This window comes from Mesoplodon bidens (assembly GCF_964165515.1).
Source record: "Mesoplodon bidens genome assembly, chromosome: 3".
NCBI lineage: Eukaryota > Metazoa > Chordata > Mammalia > Artiodactyla > Ziphiidae > Mesoplodon > Mesoplodon bidens.
In genome coordinates this window covers 165,874,138-165,896,368 of record NC_138178.1, presented here as the reverse complement: position 1 = coordinate 165,896,368, position 22,231 = coordinate 165,874,138, and the positions used below count along the sequence as shown (strand labels likewise).

Below are 22,231 nucleotides of genomic sequence, written 5' to 3'. Positions count from 1 at the left end.
ACGTCTTAAAACTGCGGCAAGAGTTCTGGAGATGGGGGCAGGAGGCCTTTTGAGTGGAGAGGGACACAGGAGGTAAGGTGTGCGGATGTGAAAGAAGATGCTGAGGGTAGAGCAAAGGGTGGCTTGGGATAGGATGCAGGTGGTGATGAGGGCTCTGGACTCACCTGCTTGGGTTTGAATCTCGTCGCCTCTACTTATTACCTGTATGACCTTGGGCAGGTTACCTGACTTCTCTGTGCCTCCTTCCCCCATTTGTAAAATGGGGATAATAATAGTATATGCTGAGGATCAAATGAGTTCATGCATTTAAGTGCTTAGAACAGTGCTTGGCACACAGTAAGTACTCAGACACTCAGAGCTGTGACTATCGTTAGTGATTTTGTCTTAGCTTGTGGGGCGGAGGACCCTAGAGCCTCCTTGCATTCTCAGCAAAACCGTTAGGAGGCCCCCTATGCTGTCCCTGGCCACCTCTGCTGCAGGCCCACTCAGGCCTTGGAAGGCACCCGAGCAGGGATCCAGGAGACGGCAAACCGAAGTGCAGACCCATCTTACTGCCCATCGCCCCCTCCCCCCACCCCCGGGCTCGGCACCGAGGTCCAGCAACGGGGAGAGGCGGAGAGAGGCCCTGACAGCAACAGGACACTGCATGTACTGAGTGGCCACTGATGTGCTGGTGCTGGGGACACAGAGGTGAACGGTACAGAAAGGTCGCTTCATGGACTCTCCTTACCTAGAGGTTCTGATGTGGCTGGAGAAGGACCCTGGTCCTTTTGCAGCCACGCCCAGAGTGAGCCCACACTGGCAGCTCCGGAGCCTGTCCCCGGGACCCGGGAGAGCTGGACCTCCAAGCCGGGTCTGCGCAATCTCGGCGGCTCTTCCTGGCCGGCGCCTAGGCTGTGGACTGTGGTCACAGCGAAGGGCAGGGCGCTGACGGGCGGGGCTGGGTGTGCCCGACGGGGACGGGAGGAATGGGGGGAGGGGGGCGGGAATCCGGGCACATTGTGGCTCCGTGTTCCGAAGAGGAGGAGGGGAGTCTGGCCGGGAAGCGGGCCGCCAGCGTCCCCAGACCACCCCGGCCGGCAGCCCGAGGACGCGGTGTCCACCCCGCTTGCCGCGCGCCGGCCGTAGGAGGGACGCGGGCGACGCGCGGGGTGACTGCGGCCGGCGCCCCGGCATCTCGCCCCGCAGGTACGTGTCCCCCCATCCCCAGGGCCAGTCCTTTTCCTCTCGCCACCGTGGTGCGGGCAGCGGCCGGCCCTGGTCCCCAGCATCCAGCTCCGCGCCTTCCCCCGCGCGGCCCCGCCAGCACGCGGTGAGGGTGCGGGCACCCGGCCCCAGGTGCGCGCGGGGCGGGCGCCGGGAGCGGGCCCCGCAGGTGCGTGAGGGCGGTGGGCAGGCATGGCAGCGGCGAGGCGGCCGGGCGGGATGTCTCCTCCTGCGGTTGCCGCCGGGTTTAGCAGCCACCCCCTTGGCTGGCTCCGTGGCCACCTGGTAATTACTTCCCTTCCCCGCGCCCCCCCCCCAAAGTCAGACAGCTAACTCTTCTCCTCCTAGAGCTCAAAGGCACAGGTGATCCAGAGATGCCGTGTGGGCCAGGCTTTCCTTTCCTTGCCCCAAATCTGCACGGTCCTTCTCACACGAAGCGCAGCTCATCAAGCACAGGGCGGGATTACAGGGGCCAGAATAAGACCCCCTGCCACCGAGGGAGGGGAAAGCTTCCGTGATTGGACAGAGGAGCGCGGGTGGGGTGGCTGGTTGGCAGCACCACCACCCCCCCGCCCCCGCCCCCGGCCCGCCTGCAATCAAAGGGGCCCAGGTAATCCCGGAGCTGGAGAACAGAGAACCGAGGGGGAAGGCTCTTTGGGGTTTAGCGGTGGGCCGAGGAGAAAGCGCTGACTTGGAGCCAGAGGCTGTGTGGCTTTGGGCAGGTCACTTGCTGTGGCTGGGCCTCTGTTAAATGGAGATGAATACTGACCACGCCACTTCACAGGGGGCTTGTGGGACAAAAGAGATGTGGGAATGGTCTGAAACTCTACAAAGCTGAGATGATATGGTTAGGTTTGGCTTCAACCCCCATGCCCACCAACACACATAAGCTTCCAAAAGAAGGAATGAGGGAAAAGAATTCCTGAGCCTAACAGAGGAAGCACGGCTGGAGCAATGTGGTTGCTTTAGACTATATAGATTAGAGTATCTGCACTCGAGAGCCTAGTTCCAGAACTAGATGGCTTGGGTTCAAATCTGGACTCTCACACCTAGAGCTATTACCTTGGGCAAGTCACATACCCTCTTTTAAGCCTCAGTACCACCATCTGTGAAATGGGCATGATAATAGAGTATACCTCCTAGAGCATGAGATCATGCAGGTAAAGATCTTGCCCTAAAAGCCTTGCAGTGCCCCCTAACTATTAGTTCTGAGTATTCTTGTTATTACTATTACGTTGCACCCTTCTGGGTACAGGACACACTGTAGGGAAAGAAGCCTGGTCTAACAGCAAACAAAGAGTGAAAAACAGAGTTTCATCTTTCCTATCTGGCTGGTCTCAAACAAGATACCTTACCTCTCTGACCCTTAGTATCGCATGGGAAAAATGGAGACTATTACACTCATCTCACACAGTGTGATAAGCCCTCATGTGATCTTGGAGAAAAAAAAAAAACTTTTGTTCCAGTTATCTTTTGTTACATCACAAACCACTGCAGAAGATAGTAGCTTAAAATAGCTCAGCTGTTTTGCTCATGAATCTGCAATTTGGTCAGGGCTTGGTGGGGATAGCTTATCTCTACTTGCAGCATTAGCTGAGATGACCCAGCTGGGGCTGGAGGGTCTTTCTCCAAAATCACACACTCGTGTGGTAAGCCAGTTGACCCTGGCTGGCAGCTGGGGCTGTCACCCAGGGTCTAGGTTCCTCTCAGTGTGGGCCTCTCTGAGGCTTCTTGGGCTTCCTCACGGCATGGCACCTAGGTTTCAAGAGCAACTATCCCAAGAGACAGGAAGTGGGAGCTGCCAGCCTCTTTAGACCTGGACTCAGAAGCTGATACAGTGTGGCTTCCACTTTATTTTATTGGTCAGGTAGTCACACAGCCCACCTAGATTCAAGGGGAGGGGACTTATACCCCACCTCTCCGTGAGAAGATTAGCAAAAATTTCCAACCATCTTGAATCCACTACAACTCAAAAGCCTTTCCTTTTCCTTTTTTTTTTTTTTTCTGGGTGCCTTGGTAACAAATTAATTAATCTTGGCAGAGGACATAGGTTTTCTCCTAGGAGAAGACCAGCAGAGATACAAATATCCATGACTAGGGCCTTATCGCAGAGCTTGTTTGGTCAGGATCAGTTTCCCTGGGTCTGATTCTGGGCTGAGGGAGCAGGCGTGCTACATGGCAACTCCTCTAGTGTCTGTTTCCTTGGAACCTCTGAGGCTTCAGTCATCAGCTCTGCCAACCCCATGCCTTTCAAACAAGAGGGAGAAGCCAGAGAGAGTAATTTGAATTCAGAAAACTAGATTTTAGCAGGTGGCCCAGGCTGAGCGTAATGAGCATTTCTATAGCTCTTACTCACTGGAGAAGTCTGTTTCTCAAAAGGGAGGATTGCTCCCCGGGTGTTTGGAGTGATTGCTGTCAGACATTATTCGGTTATTAATTGATGGGTTGGAGCACTCTGGGGCTGGAGGCAGGAGGCTGGTGGGGGTGGCAGGTGGGGAGGGGCTTGCCTTGGCGACCTTGTGGCCCGTGGTTCGTGCCCTGGCCTCAGAGCAGGAAGGATGCACCAGACAGCTCAGACCTTCTCAGACAGACCACAGAGTCTCCAAAGATATACCAAAGTCTGTCAGGCTTCTGCTGTAATGCATTTTCACGCGTGGCCGCCCACCCACATGCCCTCAGAGTCAACCGTCTTCCTGTTGCCTCATCCCATATCCTGACAGCCTCCCCCAGTTTGTTAGCTCCTAACTTCAATTTCAACCACACGGGCCTTCCAGGCGGGCTGCAGAAAGCAATGGAGTTTAGATTCATTTATTCATTCAAATGTTCAACACGTTTTTGTTGTGCATTTTGAGCCAAACCACCTTCTCTCCAACAGAGAACAAAATAGACCCAGCTCCTTCTTCCTCATGGAGCTTACTGTCCGGAGGGGGAGATGGACATTGACACACAATCATACACATTTCCATGCACTGCACTGAGAGTTATTAAAATACAGTTTGGGCTTCCCTGGTGGCGCAGTGGTTGGGAGTCCGCCTGCCGATGCAGGGGACACGGGTTCGTGCCCCGGTCTGGGAGGATCCCACATGCTGCAGAGCGGCTGGGCCCGTGAGCCATGGCCACTGAGCCTGCACGTCCGGAGCCTGTGCTCCGCAGCAGGAGAGGCCGCAACAGTGAAAGGCCCGCGTACCGCAAAAAAAAAAAAAAAAAATACAGTTAATTCAGACCTTGACTTGAATCCCAGCGCTGCCACTTGCCAGCCCGGTGACCCTTGTTCTCTTTGGTGGTAGAGCTGGGATAATAATAATTTCCTTGCAGGATTGCGGTTAGGCACCATCAAGGCAGCTTATGGAAGCACAGTGCCTTGTACGTTGCGGTAGCTCACAGCATGTAAGCACCCACCCCTGTGCCCTTGTCCAGTGCCATTTGTCATTTGGATCTCACGGGCCACCTTCAGTCTGTATGAAGAGTCCTGGTCGCAGCTCCCTGGCCAGCTTGAGACTTCTGAGCGGTGAGGCCTGTGTGTTTGATCACTGTGGCTGCCAAGATGGGAAGATGCAAGCAGAGGTCAGAGTGGTACAATGTGAGATGGACTCAGTCTGCCACTGCTGGCTTTGAAGATGGAAGGGGGCCGCAAGCCAAGGAATGACAGAAACGTCTAGAAGCTGGAAAAGGAGGGAAATGGATTTCCCCCCATACCCTCCAGAAGAAATGGAAGCCTGCTGACACTTTGATTTTAGCCCAGCGAGACCCACTTTTGACTGCCAGACTGTAAGATAAGAAATGTGTGTTGTCTTAAGCTGCTAAATTTGTGGTGATTTGTTTCAGCAGCAACAGGAAACTAGTCAAGAGCCCTGTCTTTAGAGTCCAACAGCTCTGCAGTTTCCCTGCTGTGTGACCCTAGGCAAGATGCTGGCGCCCTCTGAGTCTCGTTGCCTTGCCTACAAAATAGGGTTGAGGTGGGGGTTAAAACAGGAAACATTTGGAAGGCACTCAGCACGTGCTCCCAAAATGGCAATGACTTTGCTCCCTGATCCCAAGTTGCTCCCACCTCTTCTCTGACGCCACGAGGGAGGGCAGCAGTGCCAGGCACTCTGGGAGCTTCTCTGCTGGTCCTCCTCTGGGTTTTTAAAGCCATCCTAATTCACACCTGGCCACTTTGGAACTTGCAACAGTGCGCACCTTGCATCGGCTCCTCTGACGGAGGTGCGTGCTGATGTGTAAGGCCTGGGAAGGCCAAGACCAGCGTTCAATGCGCAAGTCAGTGAAGGTCCCTGCAGTCAAACAGCAGACGGCTCATGATAGGCACTTCTTGTATTTGTCAGAGCCCTTTGGGAGCCCCCAAGGCCTTTACCCCAACTCGCCCCAAATCAGTAGAGTACCCGTGGGGAATACTGTAGGACACCATAACAAACGTCCTACCAAGTTGGCCTGCCCATCCTTCACCCTGGCTAGGGAGACTCAGAGGGTGAGGCAGGACTTTCTAGCCCGAGGGAGTGGTGTCATCACCAGCACCGCCACCACCATCCTAGTTCATGCTAGTTTCTAGTGCTTCCTTCCTGTTTTAGATTAAAGAAGAACACCTTAGCACCAAAGTAGAACACAGTAAGGGTGCTCTCTTCTCTTCCTGAGTGGGCATTTCACAGAGGCTCTGGGCTAGCCGATTCAATGTCAGCTTCATCTCTCCATCTGCAGTTCCAAAGGCCAAATAGGAAGGGAGGTGGAGGGGGTCCCTGGCCCTGGGGAAAGGGGGGGACACAGTGCCATCAGTGGTTCCCACAGGTATAGGTGCTGATGGTGTAGACAGCCTGTGTGTGCGAGTCCTGTTAGGCTGGGCCGCCCTGTACAGAGAACCAGGGGTGTGCTCTTTGGTCGGTGTGTCCTGGGGGTAGCCAGGCATTCACCACTGAACCGATCCTGCACTCTTCCCCGCACAGCTCCTGTCCTTTCATATGGCGTCAGGCAGAGCCCACAGACTTCTACACTCGGAAACAGCCTCTGGGGCTTCCCTGGCGGTTCAGTGGTTAAGACTCCACACTTCCACTGCAGGGGGCACGGGTTCGATCCCTGGCTGGGGAACTAAGTTCCCGCATGCCGCGCTGCACAACCAAAAAAAAAAAAAAAAAGAAAAAATAGCCTCTATGTCTACAGGCACCACTGCATTGGAACAAGGCAGAGGCTTCTGGTGCAGCTGACAGAGGACCATTTGCCTGGAGACCCAGGCCCCGCAGAGGGGGATTTTTCCTGGGCCCCCTACCAAAACAGCCCCCCCGTCAGGACTGTAGTGATTCACTGTCTGGAGAAGATGAAACCACAGATCACCCAACAAAATAGGGACAATGCACATCCTCAGTGACCCCCACTCATGGTGGACGTTGGCTTCCTGGCTCTAGCAACGTTCCTACGGTCAGCTTCCAAGGGGACACCTTGGAGGGAGGAGGTTAAGCCGAAATAACACCGCAGCCGATTTGGAGAATCACAGCTCTATCATTTAGCTGTAAGACCCTATCTAGAGCCTTTGCCCCTTTGGGCCTGAGTTTCCCCATCTGTAAAATGAGGAGGCTGAGCCGGGTAACCTCCAGGGGTCCCGTCGGCCCTGTTGTGCTGAGGGAGTTTAGGAAAGAGCCCTGAGAGCCAGAAGACCCCATGAGGCCAGAGCCCCGTGCTTGCTCCCCGCTCTGGGCCACGCTGTTTAAGGACACTGATGCTCGCCTTACTCAACAACCCAGAGAATTCCTCTGATGCGAGAATTCCTCTGATGCCGTAGCTCTGTTGGTCTGCAGAACAGGATCCACCCGCCTCCACATCAGTGCTTCTCCTCCTGGCCGCCCTCTGGAATCGCCCAGAGAGCTTTTAAAAACACTGGCGCTGGCACCTTGTCTCCAGAGAGTGTGATTTAATTCATCTGGGGTGGGGCCTGAGCAATGGTGTTATTTTTTATAAGCTCCCCGGGTATTTGCTAATGTAGTTGTGACCCACTGACCCAGATGTTGGCTGCTAGCGGCTGAAGGGTGACTGCCCGGGGGTGGGAGTGGAAACAGCTTCTCCTGCCCTTGCTGATGTGCCTTTGCTCTTGTGTCCATGGTACTTTCTAGTTATCTGAGTGTCAGCCTGTCTGGCTCAAGTCAAGATCCCTGGCTCAGGGGTTCAACATCCTGTGTCTCCTGGTGTCTTGTAGGTGCTCACAAGTGGTTGGATGGGAAGAATCAGCTCACCCCGCTCCTCCTGCATCCCCCAAGTCCCTGGGGTCCCTGCCCCTAATTCAGGCTTTAGCATTCCCTGCAAGGTCTGGGGTGTGCGGAAGGCAGGCCCGGGGTGCCTGGAGGGAGCTGTCCTGCCGCCCTCATCCTCTGGCTGGCGAGCGTTCCTCACAGCCACCCAGCCTGGCACCAGATCTGAGTTCACATGATTCTGCCTCAGCTCAGGAATGGGCAGCCTCCAGCTGGGATTTTCTAGGCTGAGCTGGGAGGAGTGGCCAGCGGGAGATCGCAGGAAGGGGAGCTTGGGTCCCGGCTGCAGGGTCACCCGATGGGGGTCCACCAGGGCTGGGCCAGGGGCGTTCAGTCTCCTCCCCGGGCCTCTGCCAGCCAGCCAGCACTGGGAGGAAGCCGGCTCTTTGAGGTTTGAGGGCAGGGCTTTAGCTGGTGGGCAGAGTCAGAGAGGACCCAGATCCCCTGAGGCTGCTGCTCCCTTACCTGGCGGCAAACACAGTCCCCTTCCTGGGGTCTGGACCCTGAGCAGGCGGGGGTCAGTCCAGCTGTTTCCAAACAGGATCATGACCCGTGAGCAGCTCCGGAAATCAATTCAGCAGCTCACGCCCTTAAGAAAAACAAAATAGAATGGAATGATCAGAGTGCATGGCAAGTGGTAGGGTAAGTACTGCTCTGGGTCTCTGTGTGTCTGTGTGTGTGATGTCTCTTTGTGCTGGTTACAATGACAAGTGCACTCCTCACTGTGGTCTGTGGTCAAAAGAGCTCAAAGGCAGCGAGTTGGTGCCTAGAAGCCTGGGTTCTGGATTCAGATCCACCCCACTTACTGTATGAACTTGAGCAACTAGGATAGCCTCTCTGGGCTTCAGATTCTGTGAAATGGGTTCACAGTGTCAGCCCCATCGACTCACAGCAACTTTGTGAGCCCAGATGGGATTGAACTGTGAGACCGTTATGAGGGCTTTAGAAATGAGATTGTCTCCTTGCTGTTGCTGGACTGAGGCTATTTAAGGGAAAGCCGGGGACTAAGGGGAAAATGCAGCCTGATTCTACTCCCACCCCAGAGGGAAACATCAACAGCCTCTGAAAAGGGTACTTTTAGGAAATGAAGCAGCCCTGTTTAAAGTGTGTTTAAACACGCCGAGGAAACTCCCCAGCTCGGCGTGCTGGGGGCTCCCCTGAGCAGGGCCACCCGGCCAGTGACTAACTGTGTGCGTGCCAGTGTGCCACCACTGGGAAGAGACCGGCGACAGATTAAACCACTGTTTATGCGGCAGCTGAACGGCACTGGGCACCTCTGCCTTCTGGTTTGGAATGTGCAGGCGGCTCCCAGCTTGAGTCAGAGGCCCTTCATGTCTTTGGGAGCTTAACTGCTCTTGGACGTACAAGTCCTCGGAGGCCTCTCTGCTGATGGGCATTTGTCTAACAGTTTTACTCTTAGTGTCGTGCTGCTTCCTGTGTAGTCTCTCGGTTTCTTAGCTGGATGATAAAATGAGGTAGATGCAGCAGCTCTGTGTTTTGATTCTTTGCCCCAATCCCCTCCACCTTGGGGATCCCAGCCCCGGACACACAGTAGGTTTTCCTCCATGGGTGGTGAGGAAATGGTTGACCTGCCAGGTGCAGGGGGCTGGCCCAGGCCCAAGCCTGGTGGCCTCGTGGTGGCATATGTATGGACTGGAGCCTGGCAAAGCCTGGAGGTGAGGGCGGTCACTCTGTAACAACTGTGATGAACAGAAAGATAGCATGGTGTGAAGGAAAGCGTGGACCAGTCTGAGTTCAAAACCTGGCCTACGTCGTAGCTGTGGAATAGTTGCCGAAAGCTCAGCTTCTCCGTACACCAGAGCTGAATCGAATCTTGGAGACAGAGTTTTGGGTGAAGTAGAAAAGGAGAGCTTTATTACTTTGCCAGGCAAAGGGGGACCCTGGGCGGGGGGGGGGAGGGTCCCACCTCGGAAAAACTATGTGTTCCAATCCCAGAGGATCTGATGAAGGGTTTTATAGCAAAGGTTCAAGGGTGGGATCTCCGACAAGATTAGGGTGTGCACAGGGCTTGCACTCCTTTAATCTTGTCTCAGGTGATTGGCCTCCTAATCTTGATGAGCTTCTCTGGTCCCTTTAATTTTGTCTCAGGTGGTTTCTTGGCTGCTCCTCCCTTGATTAGCAACTGTTCCAATCCGCCCTTTGGAACTCAGGGAAGGTCATGGAGGCTGGAGTCTTGCCTACAAGAAACAGGGGACAAAAAAAGGCCTCCATGCCTGGGAACCCTGCAGGGCCTCACTTGGTTTCAGAATCTTGAGCAGCCTCCGTTTCTTCATCTGTAAAATGGGCGCTGGTGGGAAGTAGGGTTGAGAGAGAGAATGAATGTGCAAAAACGTTCCTGAGAGGTTTTCAGGTTCCTGGCATGTGGAGGGCTCTCATTCGGTATGGCTTGGTCCTGCCATCCCATCTACGTTTTTCCATTTATAGAACACTTTGCACCCACTGTGCCTTTGATTTGGGGGAGCAAGCTTTCTGTGGACAGCAGGTAGAGAAGGGACATTCCTGGCAAGGTGTAGTTTCCATGGAGGGGTGCCTGTCCTCAGGGAGTGGCAGAAGGGAGAGCTGGTTGTGATGAGGCCCGGGTGAAAAAGCAGGGCCCTCTGCGACCAGCTCAGGCAGCTTAAACAGAGGCCAGGTGGCTGGAGAGGAGGCCACAGTGATTCCTCCCTCTCACTTTTCTGTTTCTATTAATAATATTTCCATTGTCCCAGCACCTGACCTCAAAACCCCCCACCCATCCATCCATTCATCCATCTCCTCATCCATCTATCCACCCATTGACCCATCCGCCCACCCATTCATCCATCTATCCACCTGTTCACTCATCCATCTATCCACCTACCCATCCATCCGTCCACTCATCCACCCACCTACCTCTTCACACATTCATCCATCTAACAGATAATTTGGGGGAGATTATGAGGACCAAGCACTGAAGAACATCTCAGATGTGTCCCTGATTGTCCCCAGCTCCTTCTAATTAGTTGGCAGTTTCTACAGCTGTTTGTCGTCCCCTCTCTGGCCACGCCCCCCTCACACCTAGCTGTTTGTGCCAAGCTACTTTCAGTTCCACACGGGTGCCCGTTCTCTCTCTCCGGCATTTGGCCTGTTGCATGCACTGTTGCCACAGGCAGAAACTCCCCTCTTCTCTGGCTGCCCTGCCCCCTTCTTCTGGTCTCTGAGTAAAGTGCTGCTCAGGAAGGCTTTTCTAGCTGGGTTAGTTCACCTCCTATGAACTCCCTTAATGTCCTGTACTCTCCCTGGGAGCTAATCCTCTCTTGGCTTCTCCCCTCTCCCATGAGACTAAAAGCAACTTGAATTACGCCAGGAGCCAGTGTCTAGTACGGTGCCTTCCATGTAATCATAGACACTCAATAAGTATTTGCTGTAACAACGAATAAGTCAATGAGTGGATGGATGGATGGACAGATGGATGGATGATTGGAGAGCCATTGAAGGGTTTGAAGCGGCAGTGATTAGGTTAGGTTTTTGTTTTAGAGGATGGCTTTGAGGGTGGTGAGGCGGAGACAGGGAATCCCATAGGAGGCCGTGCACTGATTCTGGGGAGGAAGTCTTGACCAAGCCAATCTGGGACACTGGGGAGGCAGCTAAAGAGGAGGAGACGGATGTGGGAAATATTTAGGAGTTGAAAATGGTAGAACGGAGTAATCAAGTGGATGCTGTGGACGAAGATGAGGGAGGAAGCTGCAGGCCAGCCACCCAACATGAGTGACTGGGCAGGAGGAGATGCCACCTCCAAGAACAGACTAGTGGAGAAAACGATGAAAGCAGGGTGGGCCTCACAGAGCATGCCCTGTGCAGCGGAAGGAAGCTGGTTCTGTCAGCCTTCCACCTGGGTGTGGGGAGGCGTCTGGGAGTCATCAGAGTGTGACGGCATTGAAATCACAGAGGCGATGCCGTGTGTGTGGAGGAGGTGTTTTCATCTAAACGTCGTATGTGTTGCTTCTTTGCCCTGCAGACTTGAGTATTTCTGACTTTGCTTGACGGAATTCGCTTATCGTCGGCCCGGAAAAGAGGAACCCACAAACGGTCACACCAGCCCGCCTCACACAGGCGTACACTCAGCCCTAGCAAACAATAGGCTTCGGCCAGGTGACTCTCAACAAATTCCTAAGACCTGACAGGACGTGTTTTCACTTTGGTTTCCTTTGCCTGATTTTGTTGGTGCCTGGGAGCCTGTGCTGATGAATGAATTTTTATCTTCCTGTGGGTAGAGTTTATGTGGACTGCGGAGAACCCGACGTAAATTCAGAGACACGGACGTCCTGGGTGGGTGTCCCTGGGGGACCGCTCAGGTGTGGGCCTGGAATCCAGGGACAGGAGGGCTGGCAAGAGGAGGACGAATGGGGCCAAATTGTGACTCGCGGGGCTGTGCAGAGTTTAGGGGTCACAGGCCTCAGCTGCCCCGTCGCCCCTTCCTCTCACCATCAAAACATATAAACAAAAACACAAAAGACAAGAAAACACCCCTGTGCACTGTTGGTGGGAATGTAAAATGGTGCAGCCCGCTGTGGAAAACAGAATGCAGTTCCTCAAAAAATTAAAAATAGAGCTGCCATATGATCCAGCAGTTCTACTTCTGGGTATATACCCAAAAGAACTGGAAGCAGGGACTCAAGTAGTACACCCATGTTCACAGCAGCATTATTCACGATAGCCAGAAGGTAGAAGCAACCCAAGTGCCCACTGACAAATAAATGGAGAAACAAAATGCAGTCTATACATATAATGGAATATCATTGGGTCTTAAAAAGGAAGGAATTCTGACATATGCTACTACATGGATGAACCTTGAGGATGTTATGCTAAGTGAAATAAGCCAGCCACAAAAAGAGAAATTCCGTGCAACTCCACTTATATGCGGTACCTAGGGCAGTCAAATTCATAGAGACACAAAGTAGACTGGTGGTTGCCAAGGACTCGGGAGAGGAGGATGGGCAGTTGGTGTTTAATGAGTACAGATTTTCAGCTGCGGAAGCTGAAAAAGTTCTGGAGGTGGATGGTGGTGATGGCTGCACAACAGTGTGAATGTACGTACTGCCACTGAACTGTGCACTTAAAAATGGTTAACGTGGTAAATGTTATGTTACGTATATCAAACCACAATTGAAAACAACAACAAGAAGCACCTCCCTCCACCACCAACACTGAAATCTGGGCCTGTATCCTGGAGAGGATGGGGAGGTGAGCCCTCCTAGGAGTCCTCGTCTTCCAGGGACTGAGAGGGTGCGGGGAGGCTCAGGTGGGGACTAGACGTGGCAGGAAGGTGGGACTTGGAGAAAGGAGACCTGGATTCTAATGCCCATGCTTCCTTCCTTAGACTGGCTTTGGGCAAGTCACTTCCCCTTTAACCTCATTTTCCTCATCTGTAAAATGGGGAAGTGGCATTCACTTATTCATTCTAGGAGTACTCAGGAGTGCCTGTGGTGTGCCAGGCACTGTTCAAGGTGCACAGGGCCCTCTTGGAATTTACATCCTCGTGAAGGAGACAGATCATCAGCAAGCAGACAAGTAAATAAACAAGAAAAATCTCAGACACTGATGGGAGCTCTGCAGAGCCATGCAACAGGAAGGCGTGATGGTGATGGGGGAGGGGCCGCTTTAGTGGGGTGGTCAGGGAGAGCCCCACAAGGCGGTGGTGTTTAAGCTGAGACCTGGCGGCAAAGGAGCAGCCTTGAGGTGGAGGTGGAGGTGGGGAGAGGGCAGGGGGCAGCACTCCAGGAGAGACTGGAGCGAGGCCAGGTGACGAGGCCCAGAAAGCTGGCCAGTGAGGCTGGCGGCAGACAAGGTAGGGGGAGCTGGGGCCGGATCATGCTGGGTCTTGTAAGAGTCTGGGAGTTTTACTGTGGGTGTGATAACTCATTGTGAAACCGTCTCAGTGGGTTTTAAACAAGGAAGAGTAAGATCCAGTTTGTATTTTGGAAAGGTTGCTGTGGCTGCCCGGGGGATAATGGTCAGGGGCGTGAGTGGGAGCACTGGGGCAGGGGGAGGCTTGGCCACGGAGAGAGCCACAGGGAGTCCAGGTGAGAGGGGGCAGCTTTGGGCCAGACCCATCTCTCGCCCATTTTAGAGACTCTTATGAAAGCCACAGGACCCTTTTCCAGGAAAATGCACATACTTACATATTTACAAGTTTGAGCCTGTGATTTCGGGGGAAGCCCTCAAGTTTATCCTCCATGAGCCCCAGGACTGGAACTGCTGGGCTGGAATATCTCTGGGCCCCTTCCCAGAAGGCTCTGCCAACTTCCAGTCTGAGCCCGGGCTCTGGTGCCTACAGGGCCAGTCAGGAGCCAGCAGGAGGGAGGCTGCGGAGGGAGGGACCCTGGTCAGCAGGTGATGAGACGTTGTTGGTTGTGGAAGGGGTTTCCCATCTGGTCTGTGAGTTCCAGCTTGACTATGGTGAGGAGACAGCAAAGGGCAAGATTGATCTGCCAATACCACAAAACAACTTAATGCAGACCCCGTTCATTTGGAATTTGCAGCCAGAGAGACGATGCATTCTCAAGGGGGGGGGTGAAAATTGGTTCTTAGGTGGGGTGAAAAAAATCTTAGATATTATAGTGACTTGTCATCCTCCAAAAGCCCATGATACATAAACAGATATGAAATACATCTGGGATATTCAAATTTCATGGGAGCAGGTGGTTAGGAAAAAAAATGCCTGAAAAGTCTTCTTGGAAGGATGATTACAAACAACAACAACAAAAAAGTTCATTTAGACACAGTGTGATATTTCATCTGAGACAGAAGTGTTAAATCAATAGAGCAGCTCAGTCCTTTCATTCTGATATATTAATTTATAAAGTAGGTCTACAACAAAAAATTTTTATTCTGTCTTGTTCCAATGTATTTGTATATACAGCAATAGCATTTTCTTTGTTAAATTCTCAGCAATGTGAACTTTTCACTAATGCAGGTAAGACTAACATCTTTTATTCGGCCTCATTGCCTTTGGGAAAATAATGACATGCATTTTGACATATTTTATGTGGCCCTGATACAGACCCTGAGGGCAGGTGTTTTCATCCTCATTTTATTTATTTATTTATTTATTTATTTATTTATTTATTTATTGCCCTCGTGGCACGGCTTGCAGGATCTTAGTTCCCCAACCAGCGATTGAACCCAGGCCCCAGCAGTGAAAGCGCCGAGTCCTAACCACTGGACTGCCAGGGAATTCCCATATCCCTATTTTATGGATGAGGAAACTGAGGCTAAGAAAGTGTAAACGACTTGCACAGCCTGTGAGCAGCTGACCGTACTCTGGTGCTCGTGTCTGTCGGTGCCTGGCCCCCTGTGCTAGGTTCCCGGTTCCACGGAGGTGAGGTAGCAGAGGCCCCGAGGAGGGGCTGTGGCCTCAGAGTTTACTGACCTGGTACATTCCTGTGAGCAAGTACAAAAAATGTGAATGGAGCTGAGTGCTGCAGAAGAGAGTGGCTGGGGCCCTCACTGTTATGTGGGCTGGAATTGTTCTCCACCTTGAGCTTCCCTGGAGCCAGCTCCAGGCCTTGCTTGCTGCACCAAGGGACCAGGAAAGTAAATAAGGGACAGGAAGCCAGGGAAGGGGGATGGGGAGACATAAGTCACATTTCAGTTGAGTTGGAGTTGGTTGGCTGGATCATCTTCTAAATTAAGTGAGGCACTTAGAAGAGTGCCTGGCATACAGTAGGTGCTATATAAATGTTAGCTCCTCTTATCCTAAGCCTTTCCACCTTTGACTTTCAGGGCCTTACCCATCAGCAATGAGGCCCAGCCTTTGCTATGGCTTGAACCACATCCTAGAAACAAGATGGCGGTAGAGAGACAGGTGCTTTCCTGAGCCCATGAGGGGTGAGGCCCCTCCAGGCCCAAAGATGGGGAACATCACTGGAGACAACGGCTCGCTGAGCTGTGCCATCGACCACACCATCCACCAGACGCTGGCGCCGGTGGTCTATGTCATGGTGCTGGTGGTGGGCTTCCCAGCCAACTGCCTGTCCCTCTACTTCGGCTACCTGCAGATCAAGGCCCGGAATGAGCTGGGCGTGTACCTGTGCAACCTGACAGTGGCCGACCTCTTCTACATTTGCTCGCTGCCCTTCTGGCTGCAGTACGTGCTGCAGCACGACAACTGGTCCCACGGCGACCTGTCCTGCCAGCTGTGTGGCATCCTCCTGTACGAGAACATCTACATCAGCGTGGGCTTCCTCTGCTGCATCTCCATCGACCGCTACCTGGCCGTGGCCCATCCCTTCCGCTTCCATCAGTTCCGCACCCTGAAGGCCGCCGTGGGAGTCAGCGTGCTCATCTGGGCCAAGGAGCTGCTGACCAGCATCTACTTTCTCATGCACGAAGAGGTGGTGGAGGACCGGGACCGGCACCGCGTGTGCTTCGAGCACTACCCGCTCGAGCCCCGGCAGCGCAGCATCAACTACTACCGCTTTCTGGTGGGCTTCCTCTTCCCCATCTGCCTGCTACTGGCCTCGTACCGGGGCATCCTGCGGGCCGTGCGCCGCAGCCATGGCACCCAGAAGAGCCGCAAGGACCAGATCCAGCGGCTGGTACTCAGCACCGTGGTCATCTTCCTGGCCTGCTTCCTGCCCTACCACGTGCTGCTGCTCGTGCGCAGCCTCTGGGAGTCCAGCTGCCACTTCGCCAAGGGCATCTTCAACGCCTACCACTTCTCCCTACTCCTCACCAGCTTCAACTGCGTGGCCGACCCCGTGCTCTACTGCTTCGTCAGCGAGACCACGCACAGGGACCTGGCCCGCCTCCGCGGGGCCTGCCTGGCCTTCCTCACCTGCGCCAGCAGTGGCCGGGCCCGGGAGGCCTACCCATTGGGCACCCCCGAGGCCCCAGGGAAGAGCGAGGAGCCCAACGTGCTGACGAAGCTCCACCCGGCCTTCCAGACCTCTCAACCACCCGGAGCGGGAGGGTCCCCAGCGGGTGGACTGGCCTAGCTGTGTCGCCCCATCACCCACGTGCGGGGCGAAGCAAGGCCTGAGCTTGCTCGACAGCTGCCCACTTGGCCAAGGCAGGTGCCTCTTGCTGTCGGAGGGGACGATGGACCTGGGCCACGGGGCCCTGGGTCTGGGCCGCAGCACAACCTCTCTGGTTCCAGGGAAACTGCTGTGGCTGCCGAGTCCCACGGGGCTGCTTGTTGAGTGTGGGGATAAGCCCCGACAGTGCATGGGGGTCGTCTGCTGCCAGCTGGGCAGCTGGTGGGAGGAAGACCTGCTCACCTCCAGGAGGTTTTCAAAGAGAAGCTCGGGTGGGGGACGCAGAGTGTGAGGACATGGAGAGAGGGGCCTGGGAGATGAGAGTGGGTACCTGGGGGCACACCTGCCAGGGCCTTCAAATGCCGTTGTCGCAGATGACACCGGTCCAAATGCACTGGTGTAATCGGGGGAGGTGACACACGAAAGTGTATTGTCATCATTCATACTTGAGCCTCACTCCACGAAGGGGTGGGAAGGAAGATGAGTGGGCCCGGAGGTTGGATGGGGAGAAGGAATGTAGGGAGGGGTTTGGGGCACTGGGAGTGTGTGTTTGTGGGGGACAGTGGGGGAGTAACAGGCAGAGGAGAGGCACCAGATACAGCCAAGTCACAGTTTCACAGGCGAGGAGAGTTGAGCAGATTCCCCAAGCCCCAGGGCTGATGGAAAACAAATCCTAGGGCTCCCTGGGGCTCCATAGGGTGATGTCTGTGGTCCTTTAAAGTCAGCAATGACGTTCAAGGGTCAGGACAGAGGCCTAAAGCAGTACGTCCAGCTGAGTTCCCTACACAGATTCACCTCAATTCATCTTCTGTTTCTGTCTACCTTGAAACACCAGACCCGGAAGCCTGCTACTGTGTGTGTGTGTGTGTGTGTCCATGGTTAAAATGCCAGGGTCTCCATGACACCTCTGCCCCAAGCCACTGAGGCTAGGGTCATGTGACTGCTGGCAGTGTCCCCTGCCACACAGCCTGGAGTGCCTAGCAGTCTCAGAGAGGAGCATGACATTGTCCCCAAGTTCTTAGAACAAAACAAACAACTGGGAGATGCATGCTCTGTTATCTCTCAGCCCAAAGCCCCAGGGTGAAGCTCCACTGTGGTTTAAATAGCCCCTGTGACAAGAAGAGGAGGGGGCCTTGGGCTCGCCTTGCCTCCTTGGTCCTTCAGCACTGCTCCTCTGCCAGCTGTCCCACCCCACCCACCTGGAGAGTGACAGTGGGCCCACGGGCCACATGCAGACCAGGGTACTGACCGCCGTCTCTTGTTCTGCCCTGGAAAGCTGGTGACAGGGCTCCTGCAACTTTGTGCCCAATCATATTAAGCCTCTGCCTGGGGGATATACCAAGGACCAGAGGAGCTTCTTGCTCCTCCAGGGACCTGCCCACCTTTTTAGAAATGCTAGCCCTTCAGATTTCCTGGTCGGTGGGCTGGAGCCAGTTCTGACTTCCCCCAAAGACCTGGGATTTGAGCTCTCACAGCTAAGAGGCTAGGTGGGCTCAAGCCCGGGGAGGGACCAGGGATGGGGAGATAGAAGCTGGCATCAGTAGAAGATTTCTGGAATCTGTTAAAGGGCTGCCAGGGAGAACATTTTTTTCAATCTCTCTTCATGTCTCCCCTCCCCTCTCCCAGAGGTAGAGTCACCCTGAGTTTCTTAACCCTCCCATCAGAGGTGTCCAAAGACTGATAGCCCAGGGTGGGTGTGCCCTAAGGAAGTGGGGTTCCAGGGCTTGCTCTAGCTCCTTCTGGATGGCCTTCCATAACCTGGGGAGGTTCTCTTCCCCTTCACAGAGGAGGAACTGACCAGGTCTGCAGGTAGCAAAAAAAGGCCACCCAGCCCCAGACCAGATCTTACAAGGGCAATGACACTGGTTGAGACCTCCATGCTTCCTCATTCCACATTTCCTCCTGTTTTGATCTTAAACATGAACATTCCCATTGGGATAAACTGGCATGAGCTGAGGGCAGTTCCATTTACTGTCAAGAGTTGTATTTTTGTATTGTCCTCTCTTTTATGCCAAGTATACGTGTGTTGGACCATGCAATGGATTTATGTAGCAAACTTGAGTCTTCAAATAAAGTAAAGTAACCAGCCACAGCTGGAGTGTGCTGCAGTTCTTATGGGGAGGGAGGGTCTTCTAACACCAGGGGGATCTAGAGGGCCCATGAAATACCCAACAGAGTCAGGAAGGTCCAGGGATTGACATTCTCAGAGAAAACTTGAACAGCAATTAGGGGACTTGTCCTTGATTATCCAGTAGTGGCCAAGAAGGATGAAGCCTTCAAATGAGGTAGGGCCTTCTCCCTCTTGAGATTCAGGAAGTGTCTTGAGCTCTGCAGCACATTGTTGCAAATTCATTCTGGGACTTAATTTGGCCACCTCCCCTCTGAAGACAGAACTCAGCCCTGCAGTTTGGAAAATATCATTCCCTGTCCTTGGACACAGGACCCCTTCTACCCCCTGAATAGCTGCTCCCCACGGTGAGGGAGGGGTTGATCAGTCCCCTCATCACTAGTGAAGATTGCCAAAGCAGGAAGGCCTGTTGTACCCACCCCTTGGGGGGCTCTTCTTACTGTTTGGGTTGTGTTTGGGGAGCCCCACATTTAGTGATCAGCCTTTTGAAGCTGGAGCATCTTCTCAACAGTGGCACCTCCATGTTTATCATGAAAGATTAAATGCATCCTGTTAAAACGTAAATTTGGTTTTAGTCACTTAATCCTTCCCTGGAGTCAGATTCCTGGAGTCCTGGAGTGCTCTGGAAGAATCGATCCTCTTCCAAACAGATTAAATAAGGATATTATTGGGGTTTAAGACTCCTTTCTTTCCTAAGATAAAAGGTGGAAGAAAAGGTCCATCTGGTTTGGACTGAAGGAGGCAAAAGCAATTAGATTCCTTTCTCATTAACCACTGTTGCTTAGTAAGACGAGGGCTCATCTTCCTGTTTATACACACTGGTCTGTGGTTTGGCCAGACAAGTGTGGGAGAAATTTTCAGCACAGAATACATCCCCATCTGCTGCTTTTCTCTGGCTGGTACAACCAAGAAAGAGCCAGAATCTGGACCTCCTTGGTTCAGTGCTTTTCTGAAAAATGTGCTTCTTGCAGCTCATGATCCTGCAGCCTCCAGGAATTCATCTGGCAAGATGATGGTCTTTGATGGCAATAACCCTGGGGTCACAATGGTGCCCAGTGCTCTGGGGAAATGCTGTGTCAATTCCATTTGCTTTAATTCAACAACTATCAGAAAGACGTTGGTAGATTAGACATTAGATATCAGTGTTAGAAAATCCTGCAGAGGTCATGATCTCCAATTCCTTCCCTATGAATTATCCCCTGTATATCTCCCCAAAACGACAGCCCAGTTTCTCTGCAAGTACCACCAATGACACCAATTCACTACTACCCAAGACAAGTTATTCCAAGGTTGGGCAGAAAATCTTAACTCCTCATGAGCCAAAGTGGAACCACTTTTCCCACTGGCCTTAGTTCTGGCCTCTGGAAAGACATGACCCTTTAGGTGCTGGTATTTGAAGAAAAGTCTCATATCCTACTTCTCAGTGTTAAATCTCCAAGCTTGTATTAGACAGGGCTGGATTATACTGCAGTAACAAATATACCCCCAAATCACATTGCCTTAAAACAATAAAAGTTTATCTCCTGTTCATGCAAAGTCCAAAGAGCAACTATTTTCTGGCCAGTCTTTTTCCCAAGTGATGGCAGTGATTCAGGATTTGTTCATCAAGAGGTTCCCTCATCTCGGGGTCTTCCCCTTCCATCCACAGAGTCAGGGGAAGCAGCACAAAAAGAATCTCACAGGCGGGTTATGGCCAAGTCTGGAAGTAGTTGGTATCCCTGCTACTCACGTTCTATTGGCCAGATCCCAGTCACATGGCCCCAACCTAACTACAAGGGAGGCTGGGAAATGTAACTTTCCTATGTACGCAGGAAGAGGAAGCAGAATTAGTGAGCATCCAGCCAGCCTCCGACATACAGATCTTCAAGCCACCTCCACTTAGGGTTTGAGCATTCACCTTCTTGTACCTCATCTGAACAACGCCCACTTCTTCAATTGTGTTGCTTGGATCTGAAGTGAGACAGTCTGTCCAACCTGTGCTGGGGAGAAAGGGACCATTTACCACACTGTGCTTCTACTAACGTAATGGCCTTCCTGGCAAGCACATCACATCACTGACATATACTGAGTTTATGTGAGTTGCTGTTAAGCCACACCCCTGTCCTGCCTAGAGCAGTGGTCTTTTGAATCTGAGAGTTAGACTCTGTGGAGCCAGTGGAACCCACATGGAATGGGCAGAAAGTAGTAGAATGCAGAGGGCTGGACTAAGGTGGGGCTGGCGGTCAGCAGGGCCTGTGCAATGAGAGGCAGGAAATGACCTCAGAGGATTGCCTTGCCCAGCTGAGCGACGAGGGGGGCACTTGGCCAGAGGATATCCGGGGGCTAAGGAGCCCTGACCCCCTTCCTGGCTCGCTTAACTTCTAATCCCACCTGCAGGGTCTGTGGGGCATGTGCACCTCGATGTGCCCAAGGTCTCCAGCCTGCCCTTGAACACCCACAGAGCATCCCAGTTACTGCTTACCAGGATCCTCTCTCAATATTCCTAGAAATGCCCAGGAATGCTCACACACCTCAGGAATCCATCCTGGTGGACACCCCAGCCCATCTCTCACCCTGGGCCTCCCCACTATTCCTGTAGGTCACCTCTTGTCCCCCTGTAACCAGTTTCTCAAGGTCAGAGCCATGCCTACAATGCCGCCTCAGATGTGGACACAAGCCTTCCCCAAAAGACAGCCAAGACTAGAGTGAACTTGAGCAAAACTTTACTGAAGGCCTAAGTGGGAATCATATTGTAGACAGAAAAGCATAAAACTGGATCCTAGAACTCAGAGCTCCAGTGGTCCCTGGGCTGGATCCTGCTAAGGGATCTTCTCCTGGCCCTTTCTTGCACCTTAGCCCCTTCCGCAGGGCCACAGGACTGTCTCTCCCTGCAGGGGGACCTTTGAATGCTTTGCTCCAGAACTAGGAACCTGTACTCTCAGCTTTCTTTGGGCTCCACCCAGGTCTTAGCCTCTTTCCCAAATGACTTAAATCTCTCCCCATAAACTTCTGTCCACAGGGAAGATAACCTATTATAGTTATCTTCAGTAACTGAAGCCTATTACAGTCAGGCTTCAAACTTCTTCATGCCAGAATAGAATTCTGCTATTACTACTGCAAAACCAAAGGCCCATTAATGTGTATTCCCCAAAAATATGAGTCAGAAAAGTCCTGGGAGCCTTAGCAGATGATGTTTCATCTCTCTCTAGCCATCAAGATTTCAGCAATGCCAGGATGCACTCTCAATCAGAGGCCCCCATTACATGGAGCTCTGCAGACCCAAATCAGGGACACAAATTGTAACTGGAGGAGACCTGGTCAGTGAGGCTTAGAGCTGAGGTGGGTTCACCGATCTGTGAGACATCACAAATGGAGAAGGACGGTGAGCACATTACAGTGGTCCTGATGTCACACCAGCAGGAGCACAGACACGTAGGTGGGACTCCCCACCAGAATGACAAAGGGATGTCAGGACAGCACCCACCCCAGCTGCTTCTGGCCAAAGGCTTCACCACACCGGGTGTAGGGAGCATTGGAAGTTAACCCCAGATCATTGAACTACACACTTAGGTTTTGCTGTGGAGTGTACAATTTAATTTCTATAGTATGTGTTCCACGCTTTAAAATGTATGCCCCTAAAAGAATCAAACTTGACATGCTTAAGGAAATAAAAC

The 22,231-nt window shown here is 52.9% G+C and overlaps 1 protein-coding gene across 1 annotated transcript; it reads left to right on the top strand.

Moving 5' to 3' along the window:
• Positions 1-1,089: 1,089 nt before the first annotated feature.
• Positions 1,090-18,506, top strand: GPR68 (G protein-coupled receptor 68). Its single transcript, XM_081228346.1, has 2 exons — positions 1,090-1,188; positions 15,198-18,506. The coding sequence occupies exon 2, from the start codon at positions 15,296-15,298 to the stop codon at positions 16,409-16,411; it is 1,116 nt and encodes a 371-aa protein (XP_081084472.1). The 5' UTR covers positions 1,090-1,188; positions 15,198-15,295; the 3' UTR covers positions 16,412-18,506.
• Positions 18,507-22,231: the final 3,725 nt, after the last annotated feature.

Coding starts and splice junctions, on each gene's coding strand:
- GPR68 (XM_081228346.1), top strand. CDS start 15,296: ATGAGGGGTGAGGCCCCTCCAGGCCCAAAGATGGGGAACATCACTGGA.